This window comes from Mus caroli, unplaced genomic scaffold, assembly GCF_978045245.1.
Source record: "Mus caroli unplaced genomic scaffold, Mus_caroli_1 scaffold_4, whole genome shotgun sequence".
In the NCBI taxonomy this organism is placed as follows: domain Eukaryota; kingdom Metazoa; phylum Chordata; class Mammalia; order Rodentia; family Muridae; genus Mus; species Mus caroli.
The window spans coordinates 133975347-133993642 of NW_028227259.1; the positions used below are offsets into that span (position 1 = coordinate 133975347).

Consider the following 18296-nt stretch of genomic DNA (forward strand, 5'->3'; position numbering starts at 1 on the left):
AGAGGAAGGCCTCTGGGTGGAGAGTTGGCTCAGCTACTTAGAAGTACTGCTTCACACAGACAGGCAGTTAGTGCCCAGCACCATGGGCAGCTTCTAGCCAACTGAGACTGCAGCACGTTGGACAAAACGCAAGGGCGTTAATATCACACAAAAGCGGTCAGATAAAATCTGAGAGTAGGATGGGTGTGGGCCTGTGTTCATTCGTGGGCGGGCCTGACAGGCAAACTCCCAAGGAGCACCCTGCCATTGGTCACTGAGTCAGTACGAGTGCGCAGGCGCGAAGAAGCGCCCGAGCAGACGCATGCGTTCTGAGTTCTGGTTCCCCAGCATGGGTTCCCTGCTCCCTCCGGTGTTGCTGCTGTGGCTCCTGTCCTGCCCCAGGCTTCAGCTCGGTCAGTGTGTGGCTCTGTGCCTATATCCCCTTTATCCCTGAACACCTGAAAGTGACTGTATCCTGCGCTCTAGATGCTACCCCCGCCTCGGAGGGGGTTTGCGGGGTCTCGGGCTACTTGCTGGGGCTGGCCATCATGAAACTGCACTGCACTTCTTTCTTTTCTTTTCTTTTTTTTTTTTTTTTGAAGCAGGGTCTCTTCTGGTATTCAGCCCTGTTTGGGGCATTGGGAGTAAGGCATTCTGATTTTCCTTTTCTCCATTTCCATGTCTTGAGCTGGTGCACTCGTGTGACACGTAGCTTTTATTTGTAGAAAGCTTTGAAAGTTAAAGATACGCTTAAGTCACATACACACAGTAATCTGATACTCAAAATGTTGTTTGTTTAAATGCACCTTTTATCTCTAGTTACTTTTGGATTCAGTTTTTCTTAGAATATTTTATGTGTCTGAGTGTTTTGCAACCTCATATGTAGGTGCACCACGAGCGTGTCTGGTGCCGGCGGAGGTCGGGTTGGATCCTAACAACAGAAGAAATATGGTTATAAACATGGTTATAAATGGGTGCTGGAGACTGAAAATGGAGCGTCTTCGAGAGCAACAGGAGCTCTTATATGCTAATACCCTATTTTATTTTATATTTGAGGCAGAGGCTCAACTATGTCGCCTTGTCTGGCCTGGAATATAGACCAGGCTGACCTCAAATTCATAGATTCAAGCACTCTCTCAGCTAAGCTACAGCACAGAGGCCCCTTGTTTAGGGGTTTGGGGTTTTTTGGGGGGGGGTATTTATTTTTTTATTTTGGTATAAAGGTCTTGACTGTGTAGCCCTAGCTTGTCTTGAGCTTGTGATCTCCTGCTACAGCTTCTTTAGAATTGGGATTATAAGGTATAAAATATGGTCTTAGATTGTAGTTTGTTGTGTGACAGGATCTCACTATGTAGACCAGGCTGGCCTCAAATCACAAAGATCCATCAGTTTCTGCCTCCAAATGCTGGGGCTTAGAGGTGTACACCACCAAGCATGACCTGAAAAAAAAATATTTTTTATGTATGTGTTTGTGTGCCATGAGTGTACAGATACTGACAAAGAACAGAAGACTTAACCTGGTCCCTAAAAAAAAAATTAATTTTGGCTTTTAGAGACAGAGTTTCTCTGTATATCCTTGGCTGTCCTGGAACTCATTCTGTAGACCAGACAGGGCTCAGACTCAGAGAAATGCCTGCCTCTGCCTTCCAAGTGCTGGGATTAAAGGGCTACCACTGCCCAACCCTAAAAATATTTTTTAAAACATTAGTTTGTTTGTTAAATTACAATCAAACTACAGTTTATATTGCAGCTTGATATTTCATTCCCCTTTAATTTGAGATCTCCCTACTCACTCGGTTTTTTTCCCCTCTCGGGATTATTCTTTTTTTTTTTTTTTTTTGGTTTTTCGAGACAGGGTTTCTCTGTATAGCCCTGGCTGTCCTGGAACTCACTTTGTAGACCAGGCTGGCCTCGAACTCAGAAATCCGCCTGCCTCTGCCTCCCGAGTGCTGGGATTAAAGGCGTGCGCCACCACGCCCGGCTAAAATGTGTAGCCCAGGCTGGCCTCGAACTCGTGATCCTCCTGCCTCTGCCTCCTTCAGCAAATCCTACTGGCGTGCGCCACCACTACCGGCGGGATTATTCTTGAGACGGGTAGAATTGTATCAGAATGAGAGGTTGGGTTAAATATAAGACCCTGAAAAGCTGGGTATGGTTGCTTATACACCTTTAGTCTCTTGAGAGGCGAAGGTAGGTAGATCTCTGTGACTGCCAAGCAAGGCTAGTCCATCTATATAGTGATTTTTTTTCAGGGCAGCCCAGGGTTGGAGGGGGATGCCAGTGGGGTGACCTTGTCATCAAAAACTAAAATAAGGAAAAAAAGCAACTAATTTTAAAATGAGAAGCTAGGGTCGAGCACCACATAGCATATGTGAGACCCTGGTTTCAATTCCCTGTGACACATACATCAAGTTCTTGAGCCTGGGGCACAGTGCCACATGCCTGCAATCTTAGCATTGGTGAGGCATAGATGGGAGGGTCCCTGGAGTGAATGAGCTGTAGAATTGTTTGGGGTTTTTTTTTTTTTTTTTTTAAATCAGAAAGATTGCCATGCAGAAAAACCCTATCTCACACACACACAAAAATAAAAAAGTAATATGCACATAAATTATGGGTGTGATTCATTTGTACAGTGCTTGCTTAATGTGAAACCTGATTTCCATCCCCAGCATCACATGAACTGGGCCAAGTGGTACACACCTACCTGTTCCCCTGTCATCAGGAAGTCAACGTCATCCTCGGATACCTAGTTCTAGGCCAGCCTGGGCTGCATGAGCCCTTATCTCAAAAATAAAACAGTAAAGTGTTCAACAGTTCAAAGGGAGAGGGAAAGAAACAGCATGAAGTGTGAGTGATGTAGTTGCTTACATATTAATCCCAGCACTTGGGAGGCAGAGGCAAGCTGATCTCTGTGAGTTCAAGGCCAGCCTGAACTATATAGTAAGACCTTGTCTCCAAAGGTCAGAGCGGGTGGTAGAGGGAATGTGGGTGGAAAATGTACATGTATTTGAAGTTACAGTTTCTAAATTTACCTAGCTTAGGCAAGAGAGGTATGTAAATAATCAGGTATGGTCTGGAAAGGTGACTCAGCAGTTAAGAGCACTTGCTGTTCCTGTAGGATGAGGACCTAGGCTTGGTTCCCAGCACCCACATGGCAGCTTGCATCTGTGTTGTTCCAGACAACTCAGTGCCCTCTTCTGGCCTCTGTGGGTACCAGGCACACACACTCACGGTGAACTTATATACATGCAGATACACACTCATAAAATAAACATGTTTAGAAAGCAAAGTGTTGCCAGGCAATAGTGGCGCACGCCTTTAATCCCAGCACTTGGGAGTCAGAGGCAGGCAGATTTCTGAGTTTGAGGCCAGCCTGGTCTACAGAGTGAGTTCCAGGACAGCAGGGCTACACAGAAAAACTATGTCTCAAAAATTATTATTATTAATATTGTTAAATTTAACTAACAATGCGGTAAGTGCAGCCCTATCTCTGTGCATATATCTGTATGCATTACTAGAACCTGTCTTGTTCTGCAGGACATGCCCAGGATCCTGCCATGGTGCATCTGCCAGGTGGCCGGTTTCTGATGGGGACAGATGCTCCAGATGGCAGAGACGGTGAAGGGCCTGCCCGGGAAGTGACAGTAAAACCCTTTGCCATCGACATATTTCCAGTCACCAATAAAGACTTCAGGTATTTCCAGTTTTTCGGTGCAGGGGTAAGGGTTCCTTCTAATCTTTTCTAATTCTAACCTTTATTCCTAATAAAGGGATAGCTGTGAGAGATTGATCTGAAACACAGATTACAAATCACGAAAGATAGACTCTCGATTTTTATTTTTTAAAGTTTAGATATTTGTTTTCTTATTTTATGGCACATGAATGCTTTGCCTGCGTTTAGTGTGTGCACCCACATGAAGACCTGGTGCCCTCGGAGGTCAGAAGAGGGCATTCAATCCCCTGGAACGGGAGCTACAGGAGGTTGTGAGCTGCCATGTGGTCGTTGGGAATCAAACTTGAGTCCTCTTTGTTTAGCTGTCCTGGACCTCACTCTGTAGACCAGACTGTCTTTGAGCTCAGAGAGCTTCCTACCTCTGCCTCCTCTGTGCTGGGGTTAAAGGTGTGGGCTGCCACCTTCCCAAACCCACGTCTTTTTTTTTTTTTAATATTTATTCATTTATTATATGTAAGTACTCTGTAGCTGTCTTCAGACACACCAGAAGAGGGCTTCAGATCTCGTTACGGATGGTTGTGAGCCACCATGTGGTTGCTGGGATTTGAACTCCAGACCTTTGGAAGAGCAGTCAGGTACTCTTACCCACTGAGCCATCTCACCAGCTCCCAAACCCACGTCTTTTTTTTTTTTTTTAAGATTTATTTATTTATTATATGTAAGTACACTGTAGCTGTCTTCAGACACTCCAGAAGAGGGCGCCAGATCTCGTTACGGATGGTTGTGAGCTACCATGTGGTTGCTGGGATTTGAACTCTGGACCTTTGGAAGAGCAGTCGGGTGCTCTTACCCACTGAGCCATCTCACCAGCCCCAAACCCACGTCTTTAAGAGCAACAAATGTTTGTGACTGTTGAGCCATCCCTCCAGTCTGATCCCAGTTTTTAGAAGTATGTAATACATGAACCCAGAGGACACCGACTACATTAGTTAGTGGGTTGGCACATGTTTTTGTAGCTTTAAAAGGAGCAAACTGAGGGTGTCTCTCACTGTGAAAAACTTAGCTAGCAGGGCCTTTGGTTCATTGCTTAGCACTGGAAAAAAAAATTCTTTAAATTTAAAATCCTTAAGTTGGGCTCTGACCTCCATGTGAGCACCATGGCACATATGTTCACACACACACATACATACATCCATGCATGCTCATGCGTGCACACACACACACGTAATAAAATGTTAAAAAACTAATTAATAAAAATAAAAAGGAGTGGGGCTGGTGAGATGGCTCAGTGGGTAAGAGCACCCGACTGCTCTTCCGAAGGTCTGGAGTTCAAATCCCAGCAACCACATGGTGGCTCACAACCATCCGTAACGAGATCTGACTCCCTCTTCTGGAGTGTCTGAAGACAGCTACAGTGTACTTACATATAATAAATAAATAATAAATCTTTAAAATAATAATAATAATAAAAATTAAAAGGAGCAAAACATGTTGATACTGATACAAAAAAAGAGAGAGAGAAAGAGAAAAGGAAGGAAAAGAAAAGAAAAGGAAACAGGGCGTAGTGGCGCATGCCTTTAATCCCAGCACTCAGGAGGCAGAGGCAGGCGGATTTCTGAGTTCGAGGCCAGCCTGGTCTACAGAGTGAGTTCCAGGACAGCCAGGGCTACACAGAGAAACCCTGTCTCGAAAAACCAACCCCCCCCCCAAAAAAAACCACTGCTGTACAGTGAGTCCCCATCTTTTTTTTTGTTTTTTTTTTTTTGTTTTTTCGAGACAGGGTTTCTCTGTGTAGCCCTGGCTGTCCTAGAACTCACTTTGTAGACCAGGCTGGCCTCGAACTCAGAAATCCGCCTGCCTCTGCCTCCCGAGTGCTGGAGTCCCCATCTTTACAAAACAAAACAATGAGGACCTCACAGAACTATAACCACAAAAGACATTTTTACTAACATATTCTAGTTTTATAGAAAAATCAGGTCAGGTGTGTTAGGAGCAAAGAATAATGTTGGTGTTGCACAAAGGAACACACAAATCGAAAGTAGCTTGGCAAGGCAATTTTTTTTTTTTTTTTTTAGATTTATTTTATTTATTTATTATATGTAAGTACACTTGTAGCTGTCTTCAGACACTCCAGAAGAGGGCGCCAGATCTCGTTACGGATGGTTGTGAGCCACCATGTGGTTGCTGGGATTTGAACTCTGGACCTTCGGAAGAGCAGTCGGGTGCTCTTACCCACTGAGCCATCTCACCAGCCCGCAATTCTTTTTGTAAAGATTTATTTATTATATCTAAGTATACTGTAGCTGTCTTCAGACATACCAGAAAAGGGTGTCAGATCTCATTACAGATGGTTATGAGCCTCCATGGGATTTCTGGGAATTGAACTCAGGACCTCTGGAAGAACAGTCAGTGCTCTTAACCACTGAGCCATCTCTCCAGCCCCAGGTTAATTTCTTGAAGCTTTTGAAAATTTGAAAGAGTTTTCACACGAGGCTCCCTGGAGCAGAGGACAGACATCAGGAATAGGAGGTGGAATCGTAGCCACTGAGCCAAGTGAACTCTCTCTTTCCAGGGAGTTTGTCCGGGAGAAAAAGTACCAGACTGAAGCCGAGGCATTCGGGTGGAGCTTCGTCTTTGAGGATTTTGTCTCCCCTGAGCTCAGAAAACAAGAAAATCTGATGCCGGTGAGAGAGCCTGGTCACAGCAGGGATGGAGGTGTGGGAGCCAGATAGACTTCTGAAGAGGAGGGGTCACCTGGGGGGCGTCTTGGAGGAGCTGACAAGACAACTGCTCAGTTAGCTGGAGCAGCCAGGGCAGTAAAAGCCGCGCCTGGCGATGCCTGCCTGTAAGCCAAGGCAGAGTAGCAAGGTCAAGGCTAGCCTGAACAGTTTAGGGAGACCCTGGCTCAAAATGGATTTTTTTTTTAAAGGGACAGAGCTGTGGGCCAGTGGCAGATGCTTGCCTAATAACATGTAGAGAGCCCTTTGTTTAGTCTGGGTGAAGGACAGAGGAAAAAGATTTCTCTCAGCCAGGCATGGTGGCGCACACCTCTAATCCCAGCGCTTGGGAGGCAGAGGCAGGCGAATTTCTGAGTTTGAGGCCAGCCTGGTCTACAAAGTGAGTTCCAGGACAGCCAGGGCTATACAGAGAAACCCTGTCTCAAAAAAAAAAAAAAAAAAAATTCTCTCTACTTTGGCTTTGATTTGAGGGTCTATGGGAGAGGGCTATTGTGGATTTTTGTTGTTATTTTGTTTTTTTGTTTGGTTGGTTTTTCTTACTTAGTTTTGTTTTTTGAGACAAGGTCTCACTATGTAGACCCTGGATCTTGGCCTGGAGCTCACTCTACAGACCAGGTTGGCTTTGAACTCACAGAGATCCATTTGCCTCTGCCTGCCAAGGGCTGTATTAAAGGCGTGTGCCACCACTTGCCCAGCTTCAGACGAGCTTTCTGAGACTATGTAGCCCAATCTGGCCTGGAACCCACTATATAGTCCAAGATGCTCTTAAACACCGGATCCTCCTGCCTCCGAGATGACCGGTATACATTGTTAGGCTGTTTTTACGCCATGATGGAGATGGAATCCAGCGCTTCTTGCAAGCGCTCTGGCAACTGACCTAAAAGCCCAAACTTTTCAAAGATTCCATCCAGGGGCTGGTGAGATGGCTCAGTGGGTAAGAGCACACAACTGCTCTTCCGAAGGTCCAGAGTTCAAATCCCAGCAACCACATGGTGGCTCACAACCATCCGTAACGAGATCTGGCGCCCTCTTCTGGAGTGTCTGAAGACAGCTACAGTGTACTTACATATAATAAATAAATAAATCTTAAAAAAAAAAAAAAAAGATTCCATCTAGAGCCAGGTGTGAGGGTTGTATACATTCAACTCCAGCACTCTGGAGGCAGAGGCAGGAGGATCTCTGAATGTGTGGCCAGCCTGATCTACAGAGTGAGTTCCAGGAACGCCATGACTACAGAGTGAGACCTCTCTCAAAAAAACAAAACAGGGGGCTGGTGAGATGGCTCAGTGGGTAAGAGCACCCGACTGGTCTTCCAAAGGTCCGAAGTTCAAATCCCAGCAACCACATGGTGGCTCACAACCACCCGTAATGAGATCTGATGCCCTCTTCTGGAGTGTCTGAAGACAGCTACAGTGTACTTACATATAATAAATAAATAAAATAAATCTAAAAAAAAAAATTAAAAAACAAAACAAAACAACAATAAAGCCCCACAGCCCACAGTCTGTGTTCCACTTCCAATGTGGGTCGGGTCAAGAGGGGATCCTCTGCTGGGTCAGTTCGGCTTGCCCTGATAATGTTTTCTGTCTCTGCAGGCTGTTCACTGGTGGCAACCAGTGCCAAAGGCATTTTGGAGGCAGGTGAGTTTTGCTTCCTCTGCCTCATTATTGATAACACTGCTGAGTTTCATTCTGGCTTCCCTAAACCCGTAACTTGTCCAGGAATACTTTTTAAGACAGGGTCTCTCTGTATAGCTGTATAGCTGGGCTGCAACAGGCTCTGTAGACCAGGCAGGGGCCTCAAACTCAGAGATCTGTCTGCGTCTGCCTCTGGGTACTGGGGTCACATGCATCACCTCTCTGCCCCGCCAGGAATGATGAGTTAGGACATTTTAGGAGTAACCCTGTTTCTTCTGCTGTAACTCTTCCATATTTCCCACTGCTCTCTTTACTGAAGAAACCATCTTTTTGTCTCTCCCCTCCTCCCTCCTGTCTCACGGCATCCCACTCTGTAGCCCAGGTTCCTCCTTCCTCAACCTTCCGAGTGCTGGAAATCCAGGTGTGTGCAACGCTTGTCTCTTCTGTTTCCCCCTCACCGAGCTATCCTTCCGGACCTCCCTCCTCTACCTAGTATAAAAGCTGAACTGCGTCACCCCGAGCCAAGCCGGGTTTTTTTGTTTTGTTTTGTTTTTTGTTTTTCAGCCTTTCCCTAGATCCCAGAAGCCTGTCTCACTTCGCCCTGTCTGTCAGCCTGCAGGTCCCGGCTCTGGCATCCGAGAGAAACTGGAGCTTCCCGTGGTACACGTGAGCTGGAACGACGCTGGTGCTTACTGCGCATGGCGGGGGAGACGCTTGCCCACAGAGGAGGAGTGGGAGTTTGCAGCCCGAGGGGGCTTGAAGGGTACGTGGATCATCTTCCCTCCCTGTCCTGCACTGGCTTGAAAGGATGGGGCTGGTCCAAATCCCGTCCCGAAGGGATTTTCGAGTACCCTCCCGTAAGGATTTTTGTTTTTATTTTTTTTGAGACAGGTTTTCGTTTCTCTAGCCCTGGCTGTCCTGGAACTCACTCGGTAGACCAGACTGACTTCTAACTCAAGGAGCTCTGCCTGCCTCTGTCTCCTGAGTGCTGGGATAAAGTAACCTCTGCCCAGCTATAGTAGTGATTTTTAACGTGGGTAACAGTGTAGTATAAGAAGACAAAGAAAACCCACCAATCCCTGAGCTCACTCTAGCTCAGGATCTGAAAGCTTACCACCCATCCTCACCCTGGAAAAAATCTCCACTCTGAAAAGCCTCTCCCCACCACCAAGAAATTGTATATAAAGCCTGCCTTCTGCTCGGCCCTCTGCTGCTTCCCCCAACCCCAGCAGAGGCCGCCACACTCCCGGGTTCTCCCTCTCAGTCTCTCCCGTGAGGTTTGTTATGCAGTGTGACTTTGTGGTATTCCTTGACTCTTGACTGCCAGGATACCTCTCAGAGCATGGCTGTAACTCAGGGAGCTTGACTGCATTTCCTCAACGCTGCTAGATGGGTCCTGCTCTACTGCTCCAGGGGTCACAAAACACATTTTGAGATGTGGGAGAAGCCAAAGCTGGGGTTTTCAGACTCCCTGGTACCTAGTCCTCCCTGGGGTGCCGCACACAGGAGTTGGGAATGACAGATCAGGGGTCCACTGGCCCATGAGGAGGCTGAGACTGGAGGCTCCCAAACCCTTGGCCATCTAGGCGTTGCAGAGTTAAGAGAAGTTGGGAATGGAGTAGGGGCTACAGGCTAAGGACAGTTCCTAGCCCTGGGGCTGGGGGGAGGGGGAGCTCTCGCTTAGCTCAGTGGTGATTGTCCTTAGCTTGATGGCGGTTGTCTGGAGTACAGATGGACTTTCTGTGGGAGATTTAGCTGTGGTTTTATAGGCTAAGGCCTTTTCCTTGTTCCCCATGGCCATGGTAGATGAAAGAAATAGTCTATGGTTCTAAACTGTTAATGACTGTTCATCGTGGAAAATGGATGCATACTAACGTCTCAGGGTAGACCCGAGATTAAATACCTCTTGCAGGGAGGAATGTCTGGGGAGGGAAGCTTATTGGCTAAACCCTCAGGGCCTCTAGGAACCTCATTAGCATGGAGAACTCTGTTTGGGGCTACATGACAGAAGTGGGGAACATGGCACCTGTTCCAGACCAGGAATCTGGCAGGGATCGGGGAGTCGCATAAGTCTCGGATGTGTGCCCACCAAGTCTCCAGGTCTCAGACCCACTCTAACTTACCAGGCGTTCTGGCATGGTCTTAGCATCCCACTCTAACACTTTTTTTTTGGTTTTTCGAGACAGGGTTTCTCAGCTCTGGCTGTCCTGGAGCTCACTTTGTAGACCAGGCTGGCCTCGAACTCAGAAATCCGCCTGCCTCTGCCTCCCGAGTGCTGGGATTAAAGGCGTGCGCCACCACACCCGACTCCCACTCTAACACTTTTGCTAGGGAAAATTTGCCCCTGCCAGAGCAGAGCTGTAACGCTTGCATTACGGAACAGAACTTTTAACACTTCCATAGAAGCCTTTCCCTTCAGAGCTGTAAAACTTACATACGGACCAGTTGCTGGTCTATAGTTTCATCTCTGGTCCAGGACAGATCCATCACCTACAACATACTGTGAAAGCTAAAACCTGGGGGGAAACAGACTTTAGGGGGCTAGAGAGAGATAGCTTAGCAGTTAAAAGCGCTGGTTGCTCTTCCAGAGGAACTAGATTCGATTCCCAGCACCTACAGAGTGGCTCACGACCATCTATCTATCTGTAACTCCAGTTCAGGAAATGAGCGCCCCCTCCTGGCCTTCATGAGCACTGCATGGATGTGGTGCATAGTCGTACTTTCCCACAAAACACTCATACACATAAAACACTTTTAATTTTTTTTGGGAGGGGGGAATGGGTTTATTCAGCTTACACTTTCCACATTGCTGTTCATCACCAAAGGATGCAGGACTGGAATTCAAGCAGGTCAGGAAACGGGAGCTGATGCTGAGGCCATGGAAGATGTGACTTGCTGGCTTGCTTCCCCACTTTTAAATTTTTTAATTAAAAAAGAGAGATAGCCGGGCATGGTGGTGCACGCCTTTAATCCCAGCACTTGGGAGACAGAGGCAGGCGGATTTCTGAGTTTGAGGCCAGTCTGGTCTACAGAGTGAGTTCCAGGATAGCCAGGGCTACACAGAGAAACCTTGTCTCAAAAAAAAACAACAAAAAAAATTTTTTTAATTAAAAAAAGAGATTAAAATTTTTATTCCTTTAACTTTGTTTCCTTTTTATTTGCACACGTGTCATGTGTGTACAGGTCAGATGAAACTGATTCTCCTGAAACTGGAGTTACAGATGGTTGTGAACTGCCATACGTGTATACTGGGACTGAACCCACATTCTATGAGGAAATAGCAAGCATGCTTAACTGCTCAGCCATCTTGAAGCCCTAAAAAATATTCTTAGAAAGTCACACATAGTGGCACCAGGGCTTACATCCCAGCACTCAGGAAGCAGAAGCAGGCAGATCTCTTGTGAGTTTAAGGCCAACCTGGTCTGAACAGTGAGTTCCAGGACAGCCAGGGCTATATAATGAGACCCTGTTTCAAAAAAAACCCAAAAAACAAAAAACAAAGAACAATTTACATGGTCAGGGCTGCAGGATGATAGACTCATGAGCAAACCCGGTGATGGGTCTACCAGTGACTCGCTCTCCTTTCCACAGTGGTGATGCTCCTGCCTCAGCCTCCTGGGTGCTGTAATCCCAGGCGTGAGATAACAAGCCTAAACACTAACAGGGCTTCTCTGTGTAGCCTTCGCTGTACTGGGACTAGCCTCAAACTCAAGTGATCCGCCTGCCACTGCCTTCCACGTGCTGGGGTTAAAGGCCTGCGTCACCACCGCCTGACTAAACAGCCCAAAGAGCAACTCTTTAATGTCTGTAGGAAGGGAGTGAGGCTTTTGGTAACTCTGTCTGTCATCCTGCAGCCCTGACGGTGGAAACTGTCCTTAAAACGGAAACCCTTTCCCCACCTAAGCACTTGAACACACTTGTGAAACACAAGGTTCCATCATTAATCAGTTAGAACCTGTTGATGTTTGCCCTTTTAAGTCCAGCTAACAGGTTCCTTACTCCTTTTTCAACCCCCCCCCCATACATACACACACACACACACACACACACACTCAAGAGTCACAGGTGCTCAGCAGAGGAATGAAATCTACCTTCCAAGGGGTAGAAGGGGGTGGGGCCTGGCCTGTGATGGAATGATGTCAGCCCTTCTTCGCCACCTCCTGCCTTCCTTCCTGTTTCCTCCATTTCTCCCTCTTCCCTACCCCCCCCCCCACCTTCTCACCTTCTCAAATTCTTTCTCTTTTTTTGTCTCTTTGCCATTCTATAGGTCAGGTTTATCCATGGGGGAACCGGTTCCAGCCAAACCGCACCAACTTGTGGCAGGTAAGACCTAAGGAATTGTTTTCCATCCCCACCAAGACTCAGAGTGCTCTGTGGAACACTGCCAAGGCCAAGGGCACAGAAGACAGTGCTGAGTGTGGCCTGGTGCCACAAGTTTGTCCTCCCAGGCGGAATCACAAGTTCAAGGCCTTCTTGAGCAGCTGACTCGGAATTTAAACATGGGTGTACCCTGCCTCAAAAAAAAAAGAAAAATATGTTTTTTTTTTTTTTTTTTTTTTTGGTTTTTTCGAGACAGGGTTTCTCTGTGTAGCCCTGGCTGTCCTGGCACTCACTTTGTAGACCAGGCTGGCCTCGAACTCAGAAATCCGCCTGCCTCTGCCTCCCAAGTGCTGGGATTAAAGGCGTGCACCACCACGCCCGGCTGTTTTTTTTTTTTTAAAGATTTATTTATTTATTATATGTAAGTACACTGTAGCTGTCTTCAGACACTCCAGGAGAGGGCGCCAGATCTCGTTACGGATGGTTGTTAGCCACCATGTGGTTGCTGGGATTTGAACTCTGGACCTTTGGAAGAGCAGTCGGGTGCTCTTACCCACTGAGCCATCTCACCAGCCCCAGAAAAATATGTTAACATGTGCGTGTGCCCATGCCTTGGCACACTTGTGGAAGGTGGAAGACATCTTATGGGAGTTGGTCCTCTCTTCCTACCATGCTGGTGGGGGGATGGAACTCAGGTCCTAGGCCTTGGCAGGAGACGCCTTCACCTCACCAATACCTTTACGGCATTATTAAACATTCACTTAAAACAGACAGGTGGTGGCAGCACACACCTTTAATCCCAGTACTTCGGAGGCAGAGGCTGGGGGACCGTTGTGAGTTCCAGGCCAGCCCAGTCTACAAAGCGAGTTCGAGGACATCCTGGGCTAGATAGACCCTGTCTCTAAAAACAAAACAACAGCAGAGAAACAGATAGACAGACAGACAGAAATAAGTGTAACAGACTATCACATATGGTTGAGCAAATCACAGCCAATTATCTTCCCTCGTATAGGAGCAGCTACTCTTGTGTAGTGGCTGCAGTTTGTTGGACGTGTGTGTGACCTCTGCACGTGTGTGCACGTAGGTGTGTATGGAAGTCAATGGTTCATGTATGGTTTCTTTCTCAGTTGCTTCACCACTTTATTTTAGGATTTAAACCAAATCAATGCTCATAAAATAAAAATTAATAAACTTAAAATTTAAAAATTTTTAGCCAGAGGGTGGTAGTGCATGCCTTTAACCCCAGCACTCAGGAGGCAGAGGCCAGCAGATCTCTGAATTCAAGGCCAGCCTGGTCTACAAAGCAAGTTCCAGGACACAAGTGTTGGGAATGAAACTCTGGTCTCCTTGGGTCCTCTGCAAGCAATGTGCATGCTATTTTTTTTTAAAGATTTATTTATTTTTATGTGCATTGGTATTTTGCCTACAGGTCTGTCTGTGTGGTGGTGCCAGATCCCCTGGAACTAGAATTACAGACATTTGTGTAGTGCCATGTGGGTGCTGGGAATTGAACCCAAGTCCTCTGGGAGAGCAGCCAGTGCTCCTAACTGCAGAGCCATCGCTCCAGCCACTCCGCAGTATTTTTTGAGACAGGACATCTCAATGGAAGATGGAACCCTCTCTTTCATAGATTAGTTAGCCGACCACCCCCAGGATCTGTCTCTCTCTCTCTGCCCCCACAGCACTGGGGTTACAGATGCTTGCCACCACGCCCAGATTTTATATGGTTCTCAAGATGTGAACTTGGGTCCTTCTGCTTACAGAGTGAGCCGTCTCCCCAGCCCCTGGGCCCCAGTATTGATGAGAAGGAACCAATCACATGAGCAAACACAGGTGACTTTAAGTCAAGTCAGGAAGGGCAATGGAAGAGCAGGGGCTCCAGTGGCCCCAGCCCTGCCAGCGATGGAGGAACTGGATGGGCGGAGACAGCGCTCTTTCCAAAGCACCATGGAAGGGAACTGAGGTCACTCTCCCCGCATGAAGCAGCAGAGTGTAGTGACCCAGGTTTTCCTCTGGACAGACAGGAGCACATGCCTTGGGACAGGCTGATAAACCTTTCATTGTCTTTGTCAGGGAAAGTTCCCCAAAGGTGACAAAGCTGAAGATGGTTTTCATGGACTGTCACCAGTGAACGCTTTCCCCCCACAGAACAACTACGGTAAGACCTCCTTTCACACACAGTGCCTGACAAGGTGGCAGAGGAAAACCCTTCCTCTCCGATCCCCTGGCCCCATTTCCCCAGGGCATTTGGTGGGGAGGAGAGAGTCCCCTGCTTCTCCATCTGATGGCCCACTGCTACTCTGTAGGACTATATGACCTCATGGGCAATGTGTGGGAATGGACAGCGTCCACATACCAACCTGCTGCCCAGGACATGCGTGTCCTCCGGGGGGCATCATGGATCGACACCGCAGACGGCTCCGCTAATCACAGGGCTCGGGTCACCACCAGGTAAGGGTCCGGGGACCACAAGCCTCTGCCACCATGGCCCAGAGTTGGGACAGGAGCTGCTTCTGCACCCCATCCCATCTTCTCACACCAACCCCTTCCTCACCAAGCTCTTTCTGTATCCAGTCCCTACTCCTCCCACCCTTCGTGCAGATCCAGCCTCCATGCAAAGTTGTAAGAGGAGCAGGCCAGCGCTGCTGAGTGTGGGAGGTAAACATAGGTCCCCGAGGCAGCCTGGGGACCCTTTCCTGAGACTCAACAGCACCGAGGGGACAGAGGGAGGTCTGGCAACCTCCTGCTGTAGGCTCCCTCCCCACACCTAGCAGGGGCAGAGGAAGGAGACGGAGTTGCTCATCAATACATCACACCCAGGAGATCTGAGTTAACCGACTCATCAAGCTGCCGGATGCAGAAAAAGTTACTGCTTAGAGTCATTTTGTCAGCAGGGAAGTGCTGGGGCGGCTCGTCTTGTATGGCGGTCAGTGGTAGCTCCCCCATGGTTGACTTCTGGTCTCTGTGGCTTCTGCCTCACTCCCCATAGGTTTAGTTTGGTGGGCCATGGCTGAGACGCCTCAGACTTTGCAGTTGCAGATTATAGGTTTGGAAGATGGTGAGCCCCTGTTAACAGAGCAGACTGACTGCCGTGTTAGTCAGGGTTCTCTAGCATAACAGAACTTACAGAATGCGTTCCTCTCTATGTATAGAAAGGGGATTTATTGGAATGACTTACACAGGCTGTGATCCAGCTAAGCCAACAATGGCTGCTTATGAATGGATGGTACGAGAATCCAGTAATTGTTTAGTCCATGAGGCTGGATGTCTCAGCTGGTCTTCAGTAGCTGCTGGAATCCCAAAGTAAGCTCTAATGGCACTGAAGGAATGGACTTATTAGCAAGGTGTATTCCTCAGGGTCACAGAACTTATGGAATATCTCTTATACTGAGGAAATTTATTATGATGACGTACAGTCCGTAGTCTTAACTCCCCAACAATGGTCAGCTGTGAATGGAGAGTCCAAGAATCTAGTAGTTGCTCAGTCTCACGAGGTTAGTTGTTTCAGCTGGTCTTCTGTAGAAGTAGATTTCAACAGATGTGCTGGCAAGTAAATGCAAGCAGGCGAAGAAGAGCGGCTCTTCTTCCAATGTCCTCATGAAGGTCTCCAGTAGAAGGTGTGGCCCAGACTAAAGGTGTGTACCACCACACCTGGATCCGGGACTTGTTTTGTCCCAGGTTGCCCTTGAACTCAGAGATCTCCTTGCCCTTAGTCTCCTGGGATTAAAGGCATGTACTACCTTGCCTGGGCCTAAGCTTTTCATGGCCACTATGTCTCAAAATCTCCGTGCCAAGATCCAGGTTAGAAACTTGTGTCTTCCAGGCTCAAGATCTGGATCACAGGTGAGCCCTCCAACTCTGAATGGTAGTTCATTCCAGATATTGTCAAGTTGACAACCAGGAACAGCCACTACACAAGGTGAAAGCAAGCAGGCAAAGAGGGAAAGTTTCCTTCTTCCAGCAGAAGGTGTGGCCCAGAATAAAGGCCCGCCTCAAAAGATCTGGATTGGGCTGGAGAGATGGCTCAGTGGATAAGAGCACTGACTGCTCTTCCAGAGGTCCTGAGTTCAATTCCCAGCAACCACATGGTAGCTCACAACCATCTGTAATGAGAGCCAATGCCCTCTTCTGGTGTGTCTGAAGACAGCTACAGTATACTCATATAAATAAAAATAAAATAAGTCTTTAAAAAAAAAAAAGATCTGGATTAAAGGTGTGTCTTCCCACCTCAGAGATTCAGATTAGAAGTGGGTCTTCCCACTTCAAGTTGAGCAAAAACCCTCACAGGTGTACCCCTCCATTTCTGAGTTTTAGTTAATTCCAGATGCAGTTGAGGTGACGACTAGCCATCATGTGCCGTGCAGCTGTGCTGAGCTGTTCTGCTAAACTTAGAGCAGGAGCCACTCATCAGTGGTCACTAAGATCACCCTCTATTGCAATCCTTTGTGGCCACCCACCGCCCCACTCTGTCCCCTTCCCCCTAGTGGCAGGCACACTTGCTGGACTTGACCTCAGACCAATCATGTTGGTTATGATTCAGTTGCTGTGAAAAGACACCACGACCAAGGCAACTCTTATGAAAGAAAGCATTTAATGGGGGGATTGCTTACAGTTTCAGAGGGCTAGTCCACGGTCATCATGGTAGGAAGCAGAACGTGGTGGAGCTGGAAGGGCACTTGCGAGCTTCATATCCTGACCCACAGGCAGCAGGCAGTGAGAGACCCTGCCTGGGCCTCTCATGGGTTTTTTTTTTTTTTTTTTTGGTTTTTTTCGAGACAGGGTTTCTCTGTGTAGCCCTGGCTGTCCTGGAACTCACTTTGTAGACCAGGCTGGCCTCGAACTCAGAAATCCACCTGCCTCTGCTTCCCGAGTGCTGGGATTAAAGGCGTGTGCCACCACGCCCGGCTCTCTCATGGGTTTTTGAAACCTCAAAGCTAATCCTTCGTGACAGTTCCTCCAACAAGGCCACACCTCCCAACCCTTCTAAAACAGTTCCACTCCCTGATGACTAAGCATTAAAACATACCAGGGCCATTCTCATTCAGACCACTACAGCTCCTCTTTTCTCGACAGATTCCCCCCGCCCCCAAACAGTATGCACCTCTCTTCCTTCTCTATCCAGGATGGGAAACACTCCCGATTCAGCCTCAGACAACCTGGGCTTCCGCTGCGCCTCCAGTGCAGGCCGACCGAAGGAGGACCTGTGAGCAGCCAGACCGAGATGGAGAACACCCTCTCAGCCCTGTATCTCCCTGACCATATTCCAGAGGCAGCTGGCTACCAAGCTCATGCGTCTGAGGGTGGCCTTTTGAGCCCCTCCCCTCTGACAGACACCAAGAACGCTCGGACCGCAAGAAGGGACTGCAGTAGCCTGGAAGATGAGGACCTGGATGTCCAAGGCTGGGAGCTGGTCTGTCTCTTAAGTGCAGTATTAAGGACAAAGGAACCAAACCCTCCAGTATCCAAAAGATGGCATTTTTTAAAATCTCTCCCTTTTTGCTTTCTCCCTGGCTGGTTCAGCTTTCACTTCTGGGAAATTCTGCAGAAGGAAAATGCTTCCTTTGTGAGGTGGTGCCAAAGCCTTGCTGCCAGAACCTAGCCTCGCTGTCCTCTGAAACGAGATATTCACTATGTGGCAAGGCTGGTCTCGAACTCTCGATCCTCCTACCTCAGCTTCCTGGGTGCTGCTGGGATTACACACCACGCCCACTATTTAAAAGCCCCGGTAAAGCAAATGATTTATGAAGTGAAGATGTGCATTGTGGGAGAACCAAAGTCAGTGCCCTTCTAGGAAGACAAATGCCAGAACCTTCTCTGAGAGTTAGCTAATCATGTAGGGCCTTCTGTGTATCCTGCAAACATGACCCTGAAGAAGAACTGGATCCTATGAGGTCAATAAATTCTTATGTATATCAGGAAGTGCAATATAATTGTTGTTTGAGATAGGGT

The 18296-nt window shown here is 47.8% G+C and overlaps 1 protein-coding gene across 2 annotated transcripts; it reads left to right on the forward strand.

Annotated features, from left to right (window-relative positions):
* Positions 1-289: 289 nt before the first annotated feature.
* Positions 290-18266, forward strand: Sumf2 (sulfatase modifying factor 2). 2 transcript variants are annotated; one of them, XM_085837217.1, is made up of 9 exons: positions 290-392; positions 3517-3673; positions 6225-6336; positions 7986-8030; positions 8592-8790; positions 12295-12350; positions 14421-14505; positions 14654-14798; positions 17470-18266. In XM_085837217.1, exons 1-9 carry the CDS (start codon positions 302-304, stop codon positions 17552-17554), a joined length of 975 nt encoding a protein of 324 aa, XP_085693343.1. In that variant the 5' UTR covers positions 290-301; the 3' UTR covers positions 17555-18266. The 2 variants fall into 2 exon arrangements, with proteins under 2 accessions (XP_085693343.1, XP_085693344.1); XM_085837218.1 differs by having other exon boundaries at positions 8640-8790.
* Positions 18267-18296: the final 30 nt, after the last annotated feature.